At 39.8% G+C, this 21,339-nt stretch overlaps 1 protein-coding gene across 2 annotated transcripts; it reads left to right on the top strand.

The window, feature by feature from the left end:
* Nucleotides 1-532: 532 nt before the first annotated feature.
* Nucleotides 533-14,192, top strand: VRTN (vertebrae development associated). 2 transcript variants are annotated; one of them, XR_011559421.1, is made up of 3 exons: nt 600-772; nt 11,322-13,569; nt 13,700-14,192. XR_011559421.1 is itself a non-coding variant. In XM_070754874.1 (2 exons), exon 2 carries the CDS (start codon nt 11,323-11,325, stop codon nt 13,345-13,347), a length of 2,025 nt encoding a protein of 674 aa, XP_070610975.1. In that variant the 5' UTR covers nt 533-772; nt 11,322; the 3' UTR covers nt 13,348-14,192. The 2 variants fall into 2 exon arrangements, 1 of the variants encoding a protein (XP_070610975.1); XM_070754874.1 differs by having other exon boundaries at nt 533-772; nt 11,322-14,192.
* The last annotated feature ends 7,147 nt before the right edge of the window (nt 14,193-21,339 follow it).

The following is a 21,339-nucleotide window of genomic DNA, read 5'->3' as shown; positions in this document are numbered from 1 at the left end:
GAACCAGGCTTAATTGATTAATTTTTTTGATTAATTGAAGGTGTCTGTGTGGACAAAATGCCACTATTTTTTCTTAATGTAGTTTCAGCATTTGGATTTCTTTTTTCCATTCAGAAAAACCCCCCTATGTGTGCTAAACTAAAATTCATATAAAAGGAATCTAGTAGTTTGGTTTGGTTTTTTTTCTAGGCAGTTATAGAAATAATATAATTGCCTTTTTCTAGGCAATTATAGAAGTTCTCACCAATTTGCCTCTAAATGATTCCTCCAACTGCCACAATTAACTTTTATCTGAGTTCATTCCTCACTGTATATTTTGGCTTTCTCCCCCTTAGTCCAGCCTAGCCATACTGTTTTCTTAATCAAGTTTGGAAAGTATGATAACACATTCACATTAAAGGTGCTTGCCTCTTTAAGAAGGGAGTCTTAAGACAACAGGCAATGATCACTTAAGCCTAGGAGGTGACCCCCATAATTTGCTCTGCTCCTTTCATGTTGGATGCAAGAGTACTTGGGAATGAACTATTTCCTTAGGGGAAAGGGGTGGAGCCTAGCCTCTTTTGCACACCTAAAAGCAGCCACTCCCATTGGTTCACTCCAGTTCTGAAACCAATTCCAGTCTGGATGTGGGACACAGCTGGGAAAGTGGAGATTGCTGAGCTTCCTGATTCAGAATTTAAATGATCAGGAAACAGGCTTTGCAGGGAGACTAAAGGCAAGAACTGGGAGCAGTTGCAGTTGAGAACTTCGTTGGCTTTCCCAACAACTCAAGGTGAGTTGGGAGAAAACTTCTAACCTTTGCAAACCCATTTTCTTTGAGGGAATGGGGCTTAAACCCTCCATAAAGCTTGAGTTGAGCTTTTTGAGTACTCTACAACCCACACCCGGTGCAAACTGGAGCCTGAGTCCAGGAAAATGGAAAGGAATGGGAATTGTGCTGTTCCAGTTGCAACTCCTCAAGTACCTTCCTTAGCAAGGCAGAGAAGTGGAGTTGCAATTTGAGGTCCTTGGTATTTAACAGCTGAAGTAAAAAGAGGGTGCCTTGCTTTGCATTTGCTCCGGGGCCTTGGGAAGGAAAAGCCCCAGTAAAGGAAGCTTTCCTTCCAATTTGGCCTCCATGGGCTTTGCCTTTCTGATCCAAGCCCTCATTTATGTCCTTAAAAAAAAAAAAAATCTCCCTCCATGTGCAGCCGCCTTTGTTTCAAGAGAAGGTCTTCAACCAATGCCCCGGGGCTTCTGTCTGCCCTCTTGCGGGATGGAGTTAGTTTCTTAGGACAAACAAAAGACCACTTTTTGTAAAAAAAAACCAAACAAACCCCAAACAAACCGCTGAGCAAGTCCATTCATTTCCATGGGCCGTTCGTAATTTTGGAAACGGCGCCGGGTTTCCAGGATGGCGGATCCCTTCCCTCCCACCCTCTGTTTTTACATTGGGTTTGATCGGGAGCTCATCAAAAGTCATTCTCAGGTTAGTTTTCTGTTACTTCCCCTCCATCTTTTTTTTTTTAAAGCTCCCGCTTCAGGTTTTTCCCCGCCTCGCCCTGAGATCGGAGCGAGGCAGTGTTTGCCGGCAGAGGGAAACCCGGCTTTATTTTGCATTACCTGGGCCGGCGTTCGTGACCTTACTTTAAGCCTTGCTCTTGGATGACGGCGAGGGCATGGAAAGTGCCATTTCCAAGGTCTTGCCTGGGATTTGGGGGTGTTTTTGGGGGGGGCGGGCGAAACGCGAAACCCTTACATTGAATTCCAAACCGGAACGCTCACCTGGCCTCAGAGAAACGTGAGAAAAAGCTTTTAATTGGACTGACTCCAAGATAATGCCTCCCCACAACTTGGTTTTTTTCTTCTTCCTGCACTTGATTTAATGGGTAATAATGTTTGGGGCAGCAAGCAAGTTTGTTACCGCAGTTTCAAAGTTTGTGTTAACCTGTGAATGTATGCATTTTTTAAAAACCAAGGTTAGTGCTTTGCACAGCAACTGTGGTCCTTTTATACTAATGATGAAACTAGACTGCCGAGTTTAGGATTAAAAATACAGTACATGGATATTCCTTTAGGAAAATGAACTATCCACACCCTCGATGAAGCACCATTGCATGCACAAACTATTATTTGAGTACACTGTATTGAAAATAATAAAAATAGTTTGTGTGTGGCGGTAGTACTTCATAGGATATGGGTGTGGATATATAGTTTTTCTAAAAGAATATCCATTCAATCAAATGCTGTTGAATTAATAATGTAGAATTGCTGAGAAATGTGTTTAGGGCATCTTGAAAATTTAGATAATATAAATAGAAAGTTGCCTTATCGCATTACTCAATATTGACTGATGCTGGTTGCATAAGTAGTAAGCGTAAGCACAGTGAGTGTTTGTATACGAAGTCTACAAAGAGGGGCGGCATACAAATTTAATAAATAAATAAATAAATAAATATAAAATGAATCTGTAAAAAAATAGCTTATATAGAGTTTTCAGTGTATATAACTTTTGTCGGGTATTCTAAAACAAAAGTTATTTATCTGCAGCACCAATATTCAGATAATGTTAAATGGTTTACATTTTAAAATATAATTCAATAATTATTACAAGTCAAGATGTACTTTATTCAAAAACTATTCTCCTTGGTTTCTATTCCATGACACCAGTATCAACCTATTACCTATTAATTTTATTTTTCAAGCTAAAGAACAAAAGCTACGCAAATATAATGAAGAGCTTACTTGGAACTTTAAGACTAATAAAGCTATTATGATATAATCTTTCACATACTTCCAGATGTTTGTTTCTTTGCAACAAGTGATCCTGCTTACACAGGAAATTATTAAAAAAAATTGCAACTTCATTTCATACTTGACTGTTATTGCCCTATAGTGTCCAGGTATGGTCGATAGATCACAATTCCAATCCAATCTCAGAATAGTCGCAATAATATTAATATACTTTAAATAGTATTATTTTTCAAGCAATAGTCACACAGTCAAGATATATGGATCCTGTTCATACGGTAGAATCAGGACTGGAGGTCTACTAGCCTTAACTATCCAGTCAAGCGATTGTCCAATCTATTTTTTGAAACCGCCTTCTGCCGCACGAATCCCAGCGACCAGTTAGGTCCCACAGAATTGGCCTTCTCCAGGTCCCGTCAACTAAACAATGTTGTTTGGTGGGACCCAGGGGAAGAGCCTTCTCTGTGGTGGCCCCGGCCCTCTGGAACCAACTCCCCCCAGAGATTAGAATAGCCCCCACCCTCCTTGCCTTTTGTAAGCTCCTTAAAACCCACCTCTGCTGTCAGGCATGGGGGAACTGAGATATTCTTTCCCCCTAGGCTTCTACAATTTATGTATGGTATGTTTGTATGTATGATTGGTTTTATAATAAGGGTTTTTAGCTGTTTTAGTTTTGGATTGTCGCATGTTGTTTTTACCACTGTTGTTAGCCACCCCGAGTCTACGGAGAGGGGCGGCATACAAATCCAATAAATAAATAAATAAATAGATAGATAGATAGATAGATAGATAGACAGACAGACAGACAGACAGACAGACAGACAGACAGACAGACAGACAAACAAACAAACCCAGAATCCCAGAATGCAAGCTCAGATTGCATTGATTAACTATTGTCACTCTCAGAAAATTTCTCCTTACGTGGATCTCTCTTTAATAAGCTTCCAAACATTATTTCTTGTTCTGCCCTTTCATGCCTTAGAGAATAAGTCAACCTCTTCTTTATGACAGTCATTCAAGAACTGGAAGATAGTTATCATGTCCCCCCTAATCCTTCCCTTTCAATAGACATACCTAGCTCCCTAGCTTCATCATACAATTTGGCCTCCAGTCCCTTCATTACCTTTATTGCTCTTCTTTGAACACTCAACATCTTTTTTTGTATTGTGGTGACCAGAACTGGATGCAATATTCCATGTGTGGCCTCACTAGTGCAGTGTAAAGCAGTACTGTCACTTCTCTTTGTCTTGATGCTATCTCTCTCTTGATGGAACCTAGGACAGCTTTAGTCTTTTTTGGCAGCTGAAGCACAGCTGCAGTGATATAGCAATAGTATTTAGACTTATATGCTGCTTCATAGTGCTTTTACAGCCCTCTCTAAGCAGTTTATAGAATCAGCATATTTCCCCCAAGGATCTGGGTCCTCATTTTATCCACCTGGGAAGGATGGAAGGCTGAGTCAACCTTGAGTTGGTGGTGAGATTTGAACTGCTGAACTGCAGCTAGCAGTTAGCTGAAGTAGCCTGCACTCTAACCACTGTGCCACCTCTGCTCTTTAACCACTGTACCACCCCAGCTACCTTGGTATTCCATTGGGATACCTAGACCTCTCTTAAAGTTAATATTATTGAGCTGGATACAACCTATGCACTAGTTGTTTGTGTCTAAGTGCAGGACCTTACTTTTTTGACCACTGGAATTCATCTTACTACTTATCTTACTTCTTAGGGTCCAGTGTTCAAGTCTATCAAGGGCAAAGTCCTCCTGGATCTTGAGGCTATCTTTCAAAAGTGTTAGCAATTCCCCTTATCTTGGTGATCTTAGTATAGGGGTGTCAAGCTCTATTTCATTGATGGCCCATCAGGATTGTGTTTGACCTGGGGTTGGAAGAGGTGTGTGGCTAACACATCATTCCTGCTGGGGCTGCCTGTGGTGGCCTGAGCGCTCTGCCATGAAAACGGAGCTCGAACTCTGCTTTCACTGGTAGGGTTGCAGGAGGCCGTGGCAGCTGAAAACGGAACTTGGGAGCCCATTTTCTCTGGCAGAAGCACCGCAGGCTGATCCTTTGCTGTTTCCAGGGTGGCCCCTTGGGCCAGATCTAAGTACCCTGCAAGGCAGATTTGACCCCTGGGCCTTGGGTTTGACAATCCTGTCTTAGTATTTGGAACTAAAGCTACTATATTGTTGTGCTTTTGAGAAATATGGCAGTACTTTTACTTACCGAAGGATAAGTAATAAATAATAACTACTTTATTGTCATTATATTTTATATTGGTCTTCGGAGAGGGGCGGCATACAAATCTAATAAATTAAATTATATTATAATTAAATTAAATTATAATTAAATTATAATTATAATTATAATTATATTATATTACAGTGATCCCTCGAGTTTCGCGATCTCGATCTTCGCGAAATGCTATATCGCGATTTTAAAAAAAATATTAATTAAAAAGAAAACCACTTCCGGGTTTGGCTTCGGGAGTCAGCTGGGAAGCGGCGCGGCTGTTTTAAAAGGTCGCAGCCGGCCTGGGGGGCTTCCCAGCACCCCCCCGAACCCCCAACCCGGGTTCAAGGGGGTGCTGGGAAGCCCCCCAGGCCGGCTGCGACCTTTTAGAACAGCCGCGCCGCTTCCCAGCTGAGTCCTGAAGCCAAACGCCAAAGGCGAACTTCCGCGTTTGGCTTCAGGACTCAGCTGGGAAGCGGCGCGGCTGTTTTAAAAGGTCGCAGCCGGCCTGGGGGGCTTCCCAGCACCCCCCCGAACCCCCAACCTGGGTCTTCCCGGCCGCCCACGCAAAGGGGAAACCCCGGCTCCTCGCTGCTGCCCGCCGCTCGCCCGCCCGCCAGCAAGAGGGGGAAGACCCAGGGAAGGTTCCTTCGGCCGCCCAGCAGCTGATCTGCTCGGTAGCGCAGCAGCACCGAGGAGCCGAATCGGGGTTTCCCCTTTGCGTGGGCGGCGGGGAACGCAAACTCCACCATCTACGCATGCGCGGCCATAGAAAAAAGGGCGCACATGCGCCGATGGTGTTTTTACTTCCGCAACCCTACATCGCGAAAAATCGATTATCGCGAGGGGTCTTGGAATGGAACCCTCGCGATAATAGAGGGATCACTGTATTACATTACATTACATTACATTAATTATATCGTATTATATCATATCATATCATATCATATTATATTATATTATATCATATTATATCATTATATTATATCCTTCTGTAATTGTGCCTTCATTTTACTGACTTTGGAAGAATGAGTCAACCTTGAGCCATTCAGGATGGAACTGCTAACTGCCAGTAGTTAGCAGAATTAGCCTGCAGTGCTGCATTCTAACCACTGTGCCACCATGGCTCTTTAAAGCTCTTTAAAACCTACATCAAGGTAGTCAATGAAGCCCCATTCATGGGAGGCAGGCAGCATGCAAAATCATACTTCCTGTGGTCCACAGAAAAACCTTCTTCCATGGAACTGGTCTTTTGTGCCCAAAGGTTTGGGGGCTACTTGTTTAGACCAACGATATCAAAATCAAGGCCCAGGGATCAGATCCAGACCGCAGGGTGCCCCATATGGCCTGTGGGGCTGCCCAGGAAAAAGCAAAGGACCAGCCTGGGGTGCCTCTGTCAGCAAAAATGGAGCTTGGGCACCTCCCCACGTGGGTCCCTCCTAGCTCTGTTTTTACTGGCAGAGGGCGGCAGGAGGCTGTTGCGACTGAAAACGGGGCTTGGGAGCCCATTTTGGCTGGCAGAGCACTCAGGCCACCAGAGATGCCCCTGACAGGAGTGATGTCAAGCTGGCCACACCCACTCTGACCAGGCCCACCCCAGCCCTTGATGTCAAACAATCCTGATGTGGCCCTCAATGAAATCAAGTTTGACACCCTGGTTTAGACTAAGATCAAAAGTGCCTTTCCTCGGAGAGGGGTGGCATACAAATCTAATTAATAATAATAATAATAATAATAATAATAATAATAATAATTACTACTACTATTATTATTATTAATAATAATAATAATAATAATAATAATAATAATAATTTATTAGATTTGTATGCTGCCCCTCTCTGAGGACTCCGAGGACCTCTAACTCACACAATAGATTCCAAAAATTCACTCATCTATGTTTCTCAGTTTGTTTTCAACAAGATTCTTTTTTGTTTGAGCTGAACATTTCCTAACATTTTTGAGAAGGATTCTGTCACTGTTTTAGTGATAGCATTAGACATCCTTAGAGAATAGAAGTAATTCTCACAACTGAGCCCAGAATTTCTATTCTCAAGTGAGACATTTGTTAAGTGAGTTTTGCTCTATTTTATCACTTTTCTGGACACTGCTGTTAAGTGGATCACTGTGTTGATAAGTTAGTCACCTGGTTGTTAAGTGAATCTGGCTTCCCCATTGACTTTGCTTGTCAGAAGGGAATCCCAGGGCACTGCAGTGGTCATAAACACATGCCACTTGCGAAACATCTGAATTTTGATCACATGATCACGGTGATACCAGAAAAATTGTAACTGAAAATTGGGCATAATTTGAAGAGTCACAAAATGAACTGTTATAAGTTGAGGACTTCCTGTACATAGAAACATAGAAGATTGAAGGCAGAAAAGGACCTCATGGCCCATCTAGTCTGCCCTTATACTATTTCCTGTATTTTATCTTAGGATGGATATATGTTTATCCCAGGCATGTTTAAATTCAGTTACTGTGGATTTACCAACCACGTCTGCTGGAAGTTTGTTCCAAGCATCTACTACTCTTTCAGTAAAATAATATTTTCTCACGTTGCTTCTGATCTTTCCACCAACTAACCTCAGAAAATAATATTTTCTCACGTTGCTTCTGGTCTTTCCCCCAAATAACCTCAGATTGTGCCCCCTTGTTTTTGTGTTTACTTTCCTATTACAATCACTTCCCTCCTGAACCTTATTTAATCCTTTAACATATTTAAATGTTTCAATCATATCCCCCCTTTCCCTTCTGTCCTCCAGACTGAGTTCATTAAGTCTTTCCTGATAAGTTTTATGCTTTAAGACCTTCCACCATTTTTGTAGCCTGTCTTTGGGCCTGTTCAATCTTATCAATATCTTTTTGTAGGTGAGGTCTCCAGAACTGAACACGGTACTCCAAATGTGGTCTCACCAGTGTTCTATACAGTGGGATCACAATCTCTCTCTTCCTGCTTGTTATACCTCTAGCTATGCAGCCAAGCATTCTACTTGCTTTCCCTACCGCCTGACTGCACTTTTCACCCATTTTGAGACTGTCAGAAATCACTACCCCTAAATCCTTCTCTTCTGAAGGTTTTGCTAACACAGAACTCATAAAATCATACATGTACATTATATATATATATATATTTAAAGTACTTTCCTGAAGAAGAAAACAGAAGCTATGAAATTGTGTTCTATATTTTTATATGCAATAAGACTTAAAATACCTTGTTATGGAGATGAGATTAGAATGGCAAAATGTAGCAGACTAAGACTTGCACTTTTTGTGAAAAGTCAGGAAAATATATGTCAATACTGAGACCCCCTTTTCTCATTTTTCTAAACAGATCAGCAGTTTTTAAGATCAGCAGATTTTAAGGTCTGCTGGAGGATTAAGTTATTAGATAACGAATGGTGAAGCTCAGTTAAATACTACTACGTACTACACAAAAGGTCTGTACAATGTGCAAAGTGTACAGTAATAAAATAGATTTTGTGAGGGGAAGACCATTGGAAGAATTACTAAAGATGATTAATAGCAAAAAGTCAAGTTGAAAGAAAATCAAATTTTCAAACAAGCATTTTTTGATAAATATAATTAGGATCACAGAACTTTAGGAGTCTAGATGTGGAAAGCTGAATTTCATACATGAGAAAGGGAAGAGAACTGAATAAGACATTAGAGGTTCTTTTCTACTTAGAAGAGCTTCCATGATAGATTTTGCAACCATTTATGCCTTTTAAAATCAATATACAGTGTTCCCTCGATTTTCGCGGGTTCAAACTTTGCGAAAAGTCTATACCACGGTTTTTCAAAAATATTAATTAAAAAATACTTTGCGGGTTTTCCCCCTATACCACGGTTTTCCCCGCCTGATGACGTCATATGTCATCGCCAAACTTTCGTCCGCCTTTAATAAATATTTTTTTTAATAAACTTTAATAAATAAACATGGTGAGTAATAATCTAAATGGTTGCTAAGGGAATGGGAAATTGCAGTTTAGGGGTTTAAAGTGTTAAGGGAAGGCTTGTGATACTGTTCATAGCCAAAAATAGTGTATTTACTTCCGCATCTCTACTTCGTGGAAATTCGACTTTCGCGGGCGGTCTTGGAACGCACCCCCCACGAAAATCGAGGGAACACTGTATAAGGGAAAGAAAAAATGACATATATTACATTGAATATTGCCCATTGTTGAAGTGTTCAAATTAAATGAGGAACACTATACCTTTATTATATAACTCAGTGCTACATCCTGTAAACCTTATGAGAAAAGCCTTAGAATTTGCAGCATTTATATGAAGAATGGTATTTTAGTTTTGTGTTTTCAGAACTGAATTTCCCACAAGTGCTGAATTTTGCAAGCAGTGCTATATAATCCTGAAGTGGCTGAAACCACATTGTTATCTTCTCAAATTACTGCAAAATACTGTTAGGATTTTTTGTTTAAACCCACATAAGGATCTCAGCTAGGAAAAACGAACACAATTTTACCTCATATCCATGTTTATTTTATTTTATTTATTTATTTTGTCCAATACACAATGAGGGTTTTAGTGGGTATATATCTATATACACATAGTAAAATACATGATGAAGGTTATAGAGGAGATACTCATAGTAAAATACATCTAAGAAATAATAGAAAAGAAGGTATAGTAATAGAACATATCAATGAAAGAATAGAAGAAGAGATATAGGAATAGAAGAAAGGTATAGGAGATATAGGAAAGCAATAGGACAGGGGATGGAAGGCACTCTAGTGCACTTGTACTCGCCCCTTACTGACCTCTTAGGAATCCGTGAAGACTCCCCCCCCCCCCCCGGTGAAAGGGAATATTATTTCCTAATTTTGCAAAGTGTTTGTGATATGCACAATGTTCTCATCTTGCAGTAATTCTTGTATTTATTTTTTACTTTATAAACCACTTTGTGAATGATCCAAATGCAATGTTGTCAAATCGCCAGAAGAGGTCTCTTAAGTCTTGCATTATATTAGGTTGGGGGTTTTTTTGACTTTGCAAATCCAACCAATTGTACAATAGCTAGCTCTCAGAGTCCAGGTACTGTTACATTTAAAACATAAATAAATGTAAACACAAATGAACTATTGTGCTGAATTATTTATGAAAAATTAAAGCAAAACAGCTTATTACTGCATTCCCTCAGCTTTACTCAGCCTACTAGATATGTGCCCTTGAATCAGCAGTTGCAATGCTTGCTATGCATTTGGCTGGCTAGCAAGAATAAAAACTACACCGATGCAACACAAATTTTAAAAAAACACCCCAAATTCTTTCTTTAAAGGACATAAATAAATATCTGAAAAATGAAAAACAACAACAAAGGATGAGAGATTTTGTTGGATAGCATAGGAACTAGCTGCCTTTAAATCAAATATTTGTCCTTTGAAGAGCCAAAAGGCAGCATTAAAATGATGAAAATGATGAAAAGTAAAGTGAGTGAGTATGTTAGAAAGCGTACATTTATCTTTTAATATTGCTGTGCTCTTTAGTGAATTTTAGCAGATCATATTTTCAAATGTTAATCCTTCTGTTTAATGACAAAGTCTGCTAAGTAGGTTCAGGTGGATAATATTAGAACTTAATTTGGTATATGTTAACAATGGGATAATGTACATACTTGATTAAATTTAACGTTATAAAATATGCAGTCCAATGCAAAATTAACCATAGTATAGTTTTATAAGGTCTAATTCAGTATTCTAATCCACAGGATTGTGCACCAGTTTCTAATTATATATGGATTTTTGATATGCTCAAGAAATATAGTTATGTGCCAAGACAAAACTGCATTGCTGTACCTATCTAAGTACAGTGGTACCTCTTCTTATGAACTTAATTTGTTCTGTGACCTTGTTCTTAAGTAGAAAAGTTTGTAAGAAGAAGCAATTTTTCCCATAGGAATCAATGTAAAAGCAAATAATGCGTGTGATTGGGGAAACCACAGAGAGGGTGGAGGCCCTGTTTCCTCCCAGGAGATTCCTAGAGAGGCTTCACAGAGGCTTCTCTCTGCCTTTTCCGGTTCTGTTTCCTCCCAGGAGATTCCTAGAGAGACCCCCCAGAGGCTTCTCTCTGCCTTTTCCGGCTGTTTCCTCCCAGGAGATTCCTAGAGAGACCCCACAGAGGCTTCTCCCTGCCTTTTCTGGTTACAGTTTGAGAGGCTCAGGTTTGTAAGTGAAAAATGGTTCTTGAGAAGAGGCAAAAAAAATCTTGAACACCCAGTTCTTTTCTAGAAAAGTTCGTAAGTAGAGGCGTTCTTAGGTAGAGGTACCACTGTAGTTCATGGAACCATGAAGGGGATAATCTGTGCAAAACGAGACATTCTAATTCTTCAAACTTTTCTATATTTCAGAATGATCCCACGCCACCAACTAGTGCAGTCCATGCTGGAGAAGCTGCAGGAGGCATCCGAATGCGTTGGGCTAAATCACTTAATTAAGACAGCCTTTGAATTCAAGAGCATGCTGTCCTCTTTTTCACTACCCAGCTACTCTGGGAGGCAGCTCCAGGAAGAGCTAGAAGTGGACCGTGTAGCAAAAAATCTTTACCCGGAAGATGCTCCTCGCAATATGTTGCCTTTCATTTGTAAAGGCGATGGGAACCACTTGTTTGAGGCAGCAAGTGTGTTGTTGTGGGGCAACACTAGCTTAACTTTGGAGTTACAGGTCCGGACAGTTGTGGAGATGTTGCTCCACAAGCAATACTATTTCAATGGCATGATTGATTCTAAGGTGATGCTGCAAGCTGCTCGTTATTCTCTTTGCACAGATAAAAATCCTCAGATGACTAAGTTACCTTTGGCTACCATCGAGGCGATCTTTGATGTTGACATTAAAGCCTCTTGCTTCCCTGGCAGTTATGTCAACATGTGGCATGTGTACGCTCTGGCATCTGTATTGCAATGCAACATTTATTCCATCTACCCAATGAGCAACCTTAAGATACGGCCATACTTCAACCGACTCATCCGACCTAGAACGTGTCACTTGCAAACCTCCACACTTCACATCATGTGGTCAGGGAAGCAGGTTTCTTCCCAAGTTTTTGAAGCTCAGTACTTTGTCCCTGTCATGGGTCTGGAAGAACTGGAACCCGCAGCATCCGTTCCGGAACCTCAGGTTCTGCCTGTGAAGACACTGGAGTTGCTGAACACAGATCCCCAGATGACTTACTCTAACCTACGTGAAAAATACAGCATTACTAAAAGCACCTTCTATCGATGGAAACGCCAGTCACAAGAGCACAGGCAGAAAGCAGCTACTAGATTTGCAGCCAAGCATTTTTTGCAATCCTGTTTTCAGGAAGGTGCCACTATTCCTCTTCAACAATTCCGACAGTTGTTCCCAGAAATTTCTCGCTCCACCTACTATACCTGGAAACACGAGATGCAAAGTGTGATCAGCCGAGAGGGTTCTTCCTCTTCTGATGCTAACTTGTCTAAGGATCCTCAAATGTACAAGCCTTACACTAGTCCAGACGGTGCAGCAAAATCTGAAGGAGGCCAGGGCTCAAAAAATTTCCTGAATCATACGAAAAATGGAACTTCCATGCAAGGAGCCAAGTCTTACCTAGAAAAATGCATTTCCATGAATAGTCCGGTGCCATACAGAAACTTTAAGCGTAAGTTTCCTGGCATCTCCAGATCAACGTATTATAACTGGAGAAGAAAAGCCATCAAAGGCAATCAAAATTTCAAGATACATCAACCTCTTTCTGTAACCCAGAAACCGACCAGGAATATCTCTCTGTCACTAAAGTCAGGAAACCTGCTTAATGTGAAGATGGTCAACGGGCAACATCCAGGGCCCCAAATTTTTATGGGTATTAAGCAATCTCTCTACAGTTGGCAAAAGCAAACTCGTGGGTTGGCCAGGAAACGTGTTTGCCAATGGAAGATGCCTTTCTGTAAGTTTCGCTTGCGTTATCCTAGTATTTCTTCGACAACCTATTGGTTTTGGAAGAAAACAGGTCTCCAGGAGACCAAAAAGCATTGCCTCCCTTCAACAATGGGTTCCCAAATTTTGCAACAGATGCCCACATCTTCTGAGATTACTAGAAAGGCAGAACTTAAATTCCATTCTGCAAACCCAAAAGAGTTTGCTCCAGTGCTTGTGGGTGATGAACAGATGCCAAATTATAGTGCTGCAATTCCAGGTTATCAAATGTCTGAGAAAGTCAACAGCAGCATGTTTGTGATGGATGTGATTGCCACAGCTCAGTTCAAAGCCCAGGCCAAGCTGTTTCTCCAGCAACGTTTTGAATCAAAGACCTTTCCAACATACAAGGAGTTCAGAGCCCACTTTCCCTTAACAGCACGCTCCACTTACTACATGTGGAAACGTGCCCTTCATGATGGATTTACTCTAGTTGATGCTTAGGGATAGTTAAGATATGCTGTCTCATCAATGAAATGTTATACAAGCTGCTATTTTGGCCTTTGGGGATTGATTACTTTGGTTTCCAGAGGTACACACCCATTTCCCCCCTAGATTAGGGAAAGATATAAAAATATATTCCCTAAATTTATGATATACAGAAGAAATATTTTCTGTATATCATAAATACAGTTTTTTCTTTAATTTTTTTTACAAAGTGAATAGGCCGGCAACGTATCTGTGAAAATATTTTGGGTCTATTTTAAAGTTTGCTGTATTTATGATTTACAGAAAAAATATTTTCTGTATATCATAAATACAGTTTTTTCTTTAATTTTTTTTACAAAGTGAATAGGCCGGCAAGGTATCTGTGAAAATATTTTGCGTCTATTTTAAAGTTTGCATTCTTTTGCTCAACTTTGAAATGAATTTGACCTATGTTTTGTTTCTTATTAATTCATGATTTTTTAAAGTTTGCATTCTTTTGCTCAACTTTTGAATGAATTTGACCTATGTTTTGTTTCTTAGGAAATCCTGAAATTTTTAAGTTTGTATTCTTTTGCTCAACTTTCGAATGGATTTGACCTATGTTTTGCTTCTTATGAAATTCGAATGGATTTGACCTATGTTTTGAATGAATTTGACCTATGTTTTGCTTCTTATGAAATTCTCACTGAAATTCTCACTGATAATCTTTAGGTTTGGATATGTATTCTTTTCACAAGACAAGTTATTAGTTTTACTGATCCAACTGATGGATATAATATATGGTGTGGGTTCTTCCAGTATATATGTTTTCTGTAAATGCACATAAAAAGAGAGATCCATTAAAAAAAAAACAGAATCAAGTTGTCTTGTCTTTTGAAAGAAAGTGGACTACGACCTCAGTTGTGAAGGAGAGAATATAAATATTTTTTTGGAGTGAAAGTTGAGAAGGAGCTGATAACGAGGAGAAATAAAACATTACTTTCTTTTTCACAAAATATTTGAGAAAACGTTCTGTGATACAATCTAGTATGGTATAGAGCAGTGATGGCGAAACGTTTCCAGACTGAGTGCCCATAGCGCGTGCATGCCCGAACCTCCAAAATGCAATGCATACATGACCCCTGTGCATACCCCACTGTGCATGGTCCTCCCTGTGGCCTGTCTGCCGAGCATTTGCAGCAGAGACCCGGCAAATATCTGGCCAGCGGGAGGCACATGTGCATGTGTGGTGGAGCTGAACTCTCATGCTCACAGGGCGTTGTGTTCCACAGGTTTGCCATCACCGGGTATAGAGGAATACCAGTGGACACCTATATCCAGATAAGGATTTTCCTCTTGACCTACTTTTTGAACTTGGTTTAAAATGATGGAAGAAAGACTAACCCAGCTCAGCTCAGCTCATCTTGAAAAAGAGAGGTACACAGATACCTTCCTCAGGAGAGTTCTCCTATTCTACTCCAAAATTATCTCTGAAATCCGGCACCATCTCTGTGTTGAGTTCATGAACACATTATAACACAGAAATAAAATCTGCTCCAAAAAAGGCACTTTTATTAGTTAATACTAACTCCCACATTCTAATCATGAAATAATACACACACGCACACACTTTATTACTGTAAATAAAATCGATAACTCAGAAATGCGTCATAATAAAAATTCCATAAATGGTGATGTCCTTGTTGATCTCGGAGCTTGGTGTTTTCTTGCAGAGTTTATTATCAAACTAAGTGACAACAGTGCCAGAAGGGAGACTCTCATTTTATATACTAGTGGCGTACCCTATCAGTGCTGGTGGAAGGTGATTTTGGTATGGGAATGGAACAACTTGCCACAGCCAATTTATTGCAGTCAATTCACTATAACCAGCTTGCCATGACCAATTTGTCTTACCACCATGAGACAACTTGCTGTGGGACAATTTGACAATTCTATTTAATTATTTAAAATAATTATTTTAGTTTTTGCCATTTGCATTTCATTCTATTCCTCCTTTTGCATCCTTATTTTAGTGATTCTATTCCACAATTTATTTGATGTTATTGTAACTCTTGTCCTGCACTGAGTTGTCCTGTGGTGAGATAGCTGTGGAGAGTTATCTATCTATCTATCTATCTATCTATCTATCTATCTATCTATCTATCTATCTATCTATCTATCTATCTATCTATCTATCTATCTATCTATCCATCCATCCATCCATCCATCCATCCATCCATCCATCCACCCACTCACCCACCCACCCACCCACCCACCCACCCACCCTCCCACCCTCCCTCCCTCCAATTTTATTATGCCGCCTTTCTCCTTAGACACAGGGCGGCTTACAGCATGTTAGCAATAGCACTTTTTAACAGAGCCAGCATATCACCCCCACAATCCGGGTCCTCATTTTTAGCCACCTCGGAAGGATGGAAGGCTGAGTCAACCTTGAGCCGGCAATGAGATTTGAATCGCTGACCTGCAGATCTACAGTCAGCTTCAGCGGCCTGCAGTACTGCACTCTACCTTTTGCGCCACCTCGGCTCATTAGAGTTGTCTTGCAAAAAGTTGACTCTGGAGAGTTAGCCATAGTGATTGGCCAAGGCGAGTTGGCTGTGGTGAATTGTCATAGACCACCTTGGTGGTTCCTAGATTAAGCTGTTATTTGTGGGAATTTGTACACTCTTCCATCTGTGCGTACAAAACCTTTGCAGCAGATATCAAATATGAAAATAAAGTTCCATGTTTTCTTTCAATCTGTTTCTCCATTAGACTTAAAACTTCTGGTTTCAACCATACATTGTTTTTAAGAGTCTTTAGATTTAGAAACCTAACTGATCCCAATATTTCATTTTTGTTCTGACTTAGGTTTCCTGATAAATAATGCAGCACAAAGTGTGTCCCAAAAACCTCTTTTATTTTAACAGCTGTGAGTTATGTTCATTCCCAGCCGTAATAAGTTCCAAACAATATTAATGAGTCTGACAAAAGTCTTTTGGAAGAAGGTTGATATCACCAACCTTTATCACTCCTAACATGCTGCCAAAGACCAAATAGCAAGGAGCTTTGCAAGGCCAAACAGAAACACAGAGTCAGTTCATGGCGATACAAAATGAACTAAGTTGCTTCCTGCAATGAGCACATCCGTTTGCTCCACTTTTATAACCTATGCTAAGGGCCAGTAATCTTCAAGCCTTACTTCTGAGTAGTCCTCTGTAACTGTTCTTGCCTTCTGGCAGCTCTGCATATGCGCGTATTGGGAATAGGCTGGGACTGGATCCCTGCCTCAGGCACCGAGCCTTCTCTAGACTCCAGGCCTGGCCCATTTTTCTTTCCAGCCTTCTCGCTGTACGACTACTGCCAGCTCTGTAGGCCGCTGGTGGACACAACACTTTCATTTTTACAGGTTCATTTTAAGTAATAAAAACTACCCCTCATGAGGAAATGTGACCTCATGTTGGTTACATTTCCAAAATCTGTTTGACATTATATTACATCCCTGAATGTTTTGCTCATTTAGTCATATAATATTTAGAATAGATAGAATTATTTATTGGCCAAGTGCGATTGGACACACAAGGAATTTGTTATTGGTGCATGTGCTCAGTGTACATTTAATATACTTTAATATATTCATCTTCCTGATTCATCATCCGAAACAATTTATATACCTTAGCAATAAGCTGCTCATTACTGGTACATTATGTCGGGATTAGAAGACCCCCTTACCTTAGACAAGGCGCTCAGCCCATGAGGAGTGAGCCAGGAGCTTCCAGAGGTGATGGATATTGAAGTACAGACAAGCATGTTCGAATGAACAAGTTACTTTTTATTAGAAAAGTATAAAAACAATAAATGTCTGAGGAGACATGAAAAGCACATCCTCTGGCTAGGATGTATAGAGAAAGAATAATGTCCTCTAACTAAGGACAGCCCTTCTTCTTGGAGAAGAGACAGGATGTGAGCAAAAGGTTACATCACACAGGAGGAGCTACCTTACTAGACAGAATTAACTCTCTAACTACTGGATGTTTCTCAATGTCATGGGGGCTGGCAATTTCCAGCGTGACACATTAATCCTTTTTGAAACCAGTTCTTTCATCTGTAAAAATAAAGTTATTTTTGTCCAATTTAAAATGTTGAAGCAATTGAGCATATGTAACCATGGACAAGTAAAACCCTCCTCCAAGTTTTCCCTTGTTTTTAAGATACACTCTCTTTTCAACAAATTTTAACTCAGTATATTATAGATCAACCAAGTAGATTTAACTGTCATTTTTATTCTGAAAAAAAGGCTTCCTATGATGATAGCCATAGAGGAACTTTCGGAGACAATTTTGCTTTATATCTATCAAATTCAAGATGGCACATCTAGCAAAATGACTTAAAATCCATATTACCCTTAATTTATCATATACGGTAGATACGCTAATAAGAATGTTTGAATAGGTAACTGATAAGGTTATGCGTCATTTAGATACTCTTGAAATATGTAATTTCCACATGGTAGCTACTGTATATTTGATAACTACCTATTTGCAGTAGGGAAGGACATTTCCTTCAGTAAGCTCCTATATTGTCAGAGTCAGAATAAAAACATGATTTTACAAACTTACAGACTCAGCAGGTGGCAATCTTGTATTGCGAAATTGAGAAATGATAGCGCATATATATCCACCAATCTATTATTTCCATTCTCTACCGAAAATGCTAAGAAAGTCAAATAACTCCCCAAAGAAAATGATAAATAGTAAGCAAAATAGTTTTAAGAAATGAGGTAGAGGAGAAGATACACTAATCTATTTACATTTAAGTTGCAGGGCATCTGTGGTCTACAGCCAAAATCATGTTTCGTAATAGGTATGCACACTGTTTAATTCAAACATATATTTTCCTAGTATCGCATGGCTATTGTGTACAAGAAAAGATACAGCTTTTTCTAAGGGGCTGCTCTGATTAAGAACCTTTGGATCTAAAGTGCTGTATATTCCCAGTATAAAGGTAAAGGTAAAAGATCCCCTTGCACATACGTGCTGGTCGTTCTCGACTCTAGGGGGAAGTATTCATCTCCATTTCTAAGCGGAAGAGCCAGCGCTGTCCAAAGAAGTCTCCATGGTTATATTTCTTCACCCAGAAGATCTTTGGTTTATGGAATTCACTTCCAGAAGAGGTCATGACAGCTGTCAGCCTGGATAACCTCAAGGCAGGAGTAGACAGATTCGTGGATGCCAAGTGTATCGGTGGTTATTGAAACGGATGTCCAAGTGTTACCTCTATTGGTTGAGGCAGGCAGGATCCCCTTGAGTACCACTTGTTGGGGGTCAAGAGAAAGAGAGTTTTGCCTTCCCTTTCTGCTCAAGATCCCCATGGACAATTGGTGGGCCACTGTGTGACACAGAATGCTGGACTGGATGGGCTTTGGCCTGATTCAGGATGGCTCTTCTTATCTTCTTATGTTATGTGGCTGGCATGACTAAATGCCGAAGGTGCATGGAACATTGTTACCTTCCTGCCAAAGGTGGCACCTATTTTTCTATTTGCATTTTTACATGCTTTCCAACTGCTAGGTTGACAGAAGCTGGGGCAAGTAATAGGAGCTCACTCTGTTATGAGGTGCTAGGAAATTGAACCGCTGAACTACTAACCTTTCTGATAGACAAGCTCAGCATCTTAGCCACTGAGCCACCACATTCCCAGTTTACATCACCACTTTTCACCATTCACTATACAGTGTTCCCTCGATTTTCACAGGGGATTTGTTCCGAGACCACCCACAAAGTCGAATTTCCGCGAAGTAGAGATGCGGAAGTAAATACGCCATTTTTGGCTATGGACAGTATCACAAGCCTTCCCTTAAGATTTTAAACCCCTAAATTACCATTTCCCATTCCCTTAACAACCATTTACTCACCATTATTACTGGAACTCACCATTGAATAAGGCACTTAGTGATCCTGATATTTATAAACATAATTATTTATTAACAATAATTATTATTTGTTATTTATTTGCAAAAATATTAGTTTGGCGATGACATATGACATCATTGGGCGGGAAAAACCGTGGTATAGAAAAAAAACGTGAAGTATTTTTTAATTAATATTTTTTGAAAAACCGTGGTATAGGCTATTTGCGAAGTTCGAACCCGCGAAAATCGAGGGAACACTGTACTACTATTAACTTTCAATCCTTACCATTCTTACTTCTTCAAAGCACACACACTATCTTATATTTTTTCTTTGTCGTTCTGAGGATTTTATCAGTTCTATGCATCTTTACCTTTCCTAATCTTCCTCATGACCCATTCCCATTATATTTTGTAATTTCACTTCTCATTCTTTATAAACTTCCTCAGCCTATTACTTCTGCACTAGACTGCTGGCCCTTTAGATAGGCACGCCATAAGGGCTATTGTAAATCTATTGTTGCAGGGCATAACAACAGAATTTGGAAGTATGACAAAGATTTTATCTCCATCTTCCTATATTAAGAGAATGAAAAAAGAGCAGTCTTAACTTTCTGCCTCATTCCCTCCTTTCAAGGCAAAACCATGAGGTAAGATGAGCTTAATGGCAGTTAATGGTTGTTGAAAACCCTTTTCAAGGCTAACTCCACACTCCTCTATACAGAGACTCATTCTCATATTGAAATCATATTCCACAGCACCCATTAGTTCTTTTACTACCGTTATTGTTTACCAAACAACTTCTTAAGTATCTCATTCTTGCTGTACAGTATTTGGCTTTATTTGTATGTTCTAAAATTCATCCATACAGTTTCCCATCTTTAGTAAGTATATTAAGGAACATAAATTCATTTACTTGCTCCAGCTTTTCACCATTTCTGTTCATTGAGACCAATTGACTGGGGAATTCGATACCTAGATTTTCAGATTTATACTCTTAATGTTGCATTATGCAATCTATCTTATATTTCCTGCAAATAATTTGTGTTCTCAACCAGCCAACACAGCACCATCTGATTAAAGAGAAAGGGTGTATATTCATGTCCTCAATGCACATCATCATAAGCTTTCCTTATACAGGTAGTCCTCAACTTACAACCACAACTAAGCCCAGCATTTATGTTATTGTTAAATGAGTTTTGCCCCATTTTTGTGACATTCCTTGTTACTGAAGTTGGTAAATGTTTCCCACTGAGTTTGCTTGTCAAAAGGTGATCACATAACCTTGGGACAAAGCCATGGTCATAAATATCTGAATCATGGGACTGCTGCAAAGGCCATAAATATGAAAAATGGTCATAAATCTGTTTTTTCAGTGTCGTTATAACTTTGAACAGTCACTAAATGAACTGCCATAAGTTGAGGCTACCTGTATCTATGTATGTACATACATCTATGTATGTATTAAACAATTAAGTGGATATTACATATTTTCATCTTCATACCTGCTCAATATTGAACCATTTTCTAAGCATTCTGCTTATTTCCAATTATGCTTTATTTCCATTATATACAGCTTTGTTTGCGTTCCGCAACCAATCTTCAAATCTATAACCATGTAAAACATTCCATTATGGATTGCTTGGAATAGATAATAACTGATATACATGTTTAGTGCTAGGGTTCTGCATGCTTTGTGAAAATCTATAATTCCACAATTCAAGCCTAATAATTTTATCATATGGTTTCATAAGTCAAGGAGTATACTGTATTCTCATTTTTATTTTTCAATAACCCCCTAAAGCAGTGGTTCTCAAACTGGGGGTCGGGACCCCTTTGGGGGTTGAATGACAATTCCAGAGGGGTCGCCTAAGACCATGGGAAAATACAAATTTCCCATGGTGTTAGAAACTAAAGCTTCTATTCTGGCACCTTGAAACATATTTTTACAATCCGATCAATCAGGATTACAGTGGGGAGTGTCCCTCTAACCTTCCTGCCAATCAGCTTAAAGATTTGTAGGGAGAATTGGCACTTGACTTATGGTTGGGGGTCACCACAACATGAGGGACTGTATTAAGAGGTCGCGGCATTAGAAAGGCTGAGAACCACTGTCTTAA

Source organism: Erythrolamprus reginae, chromosome 1 (assembly GCF_031021105.1).
Source record: "Erythrolamprus reginae isolate rEryReg1 chromosome 1, rEryReg1.hap1, whole genome shotgun sequence".
Lineage (NCBI taxonomy): Eukaryota > Metazoa > Chordata > Lepidosauria > Squamata > Dipsadidae > Erythrolamprus > Erythrolamprus reginae.
This window is presented reverse-complemented; position numbering and strand designations above follow the sequence as displayed.

Excerpts from the sequence above, each read along its gene's own strand:
- VRTN (XM_070754874.1), top strand. The coding sequence starts at position 11,323 with ATGATCCCACGCCACCAACTAGTGCAGTCCATGCTGGAGAAGCTGCAG.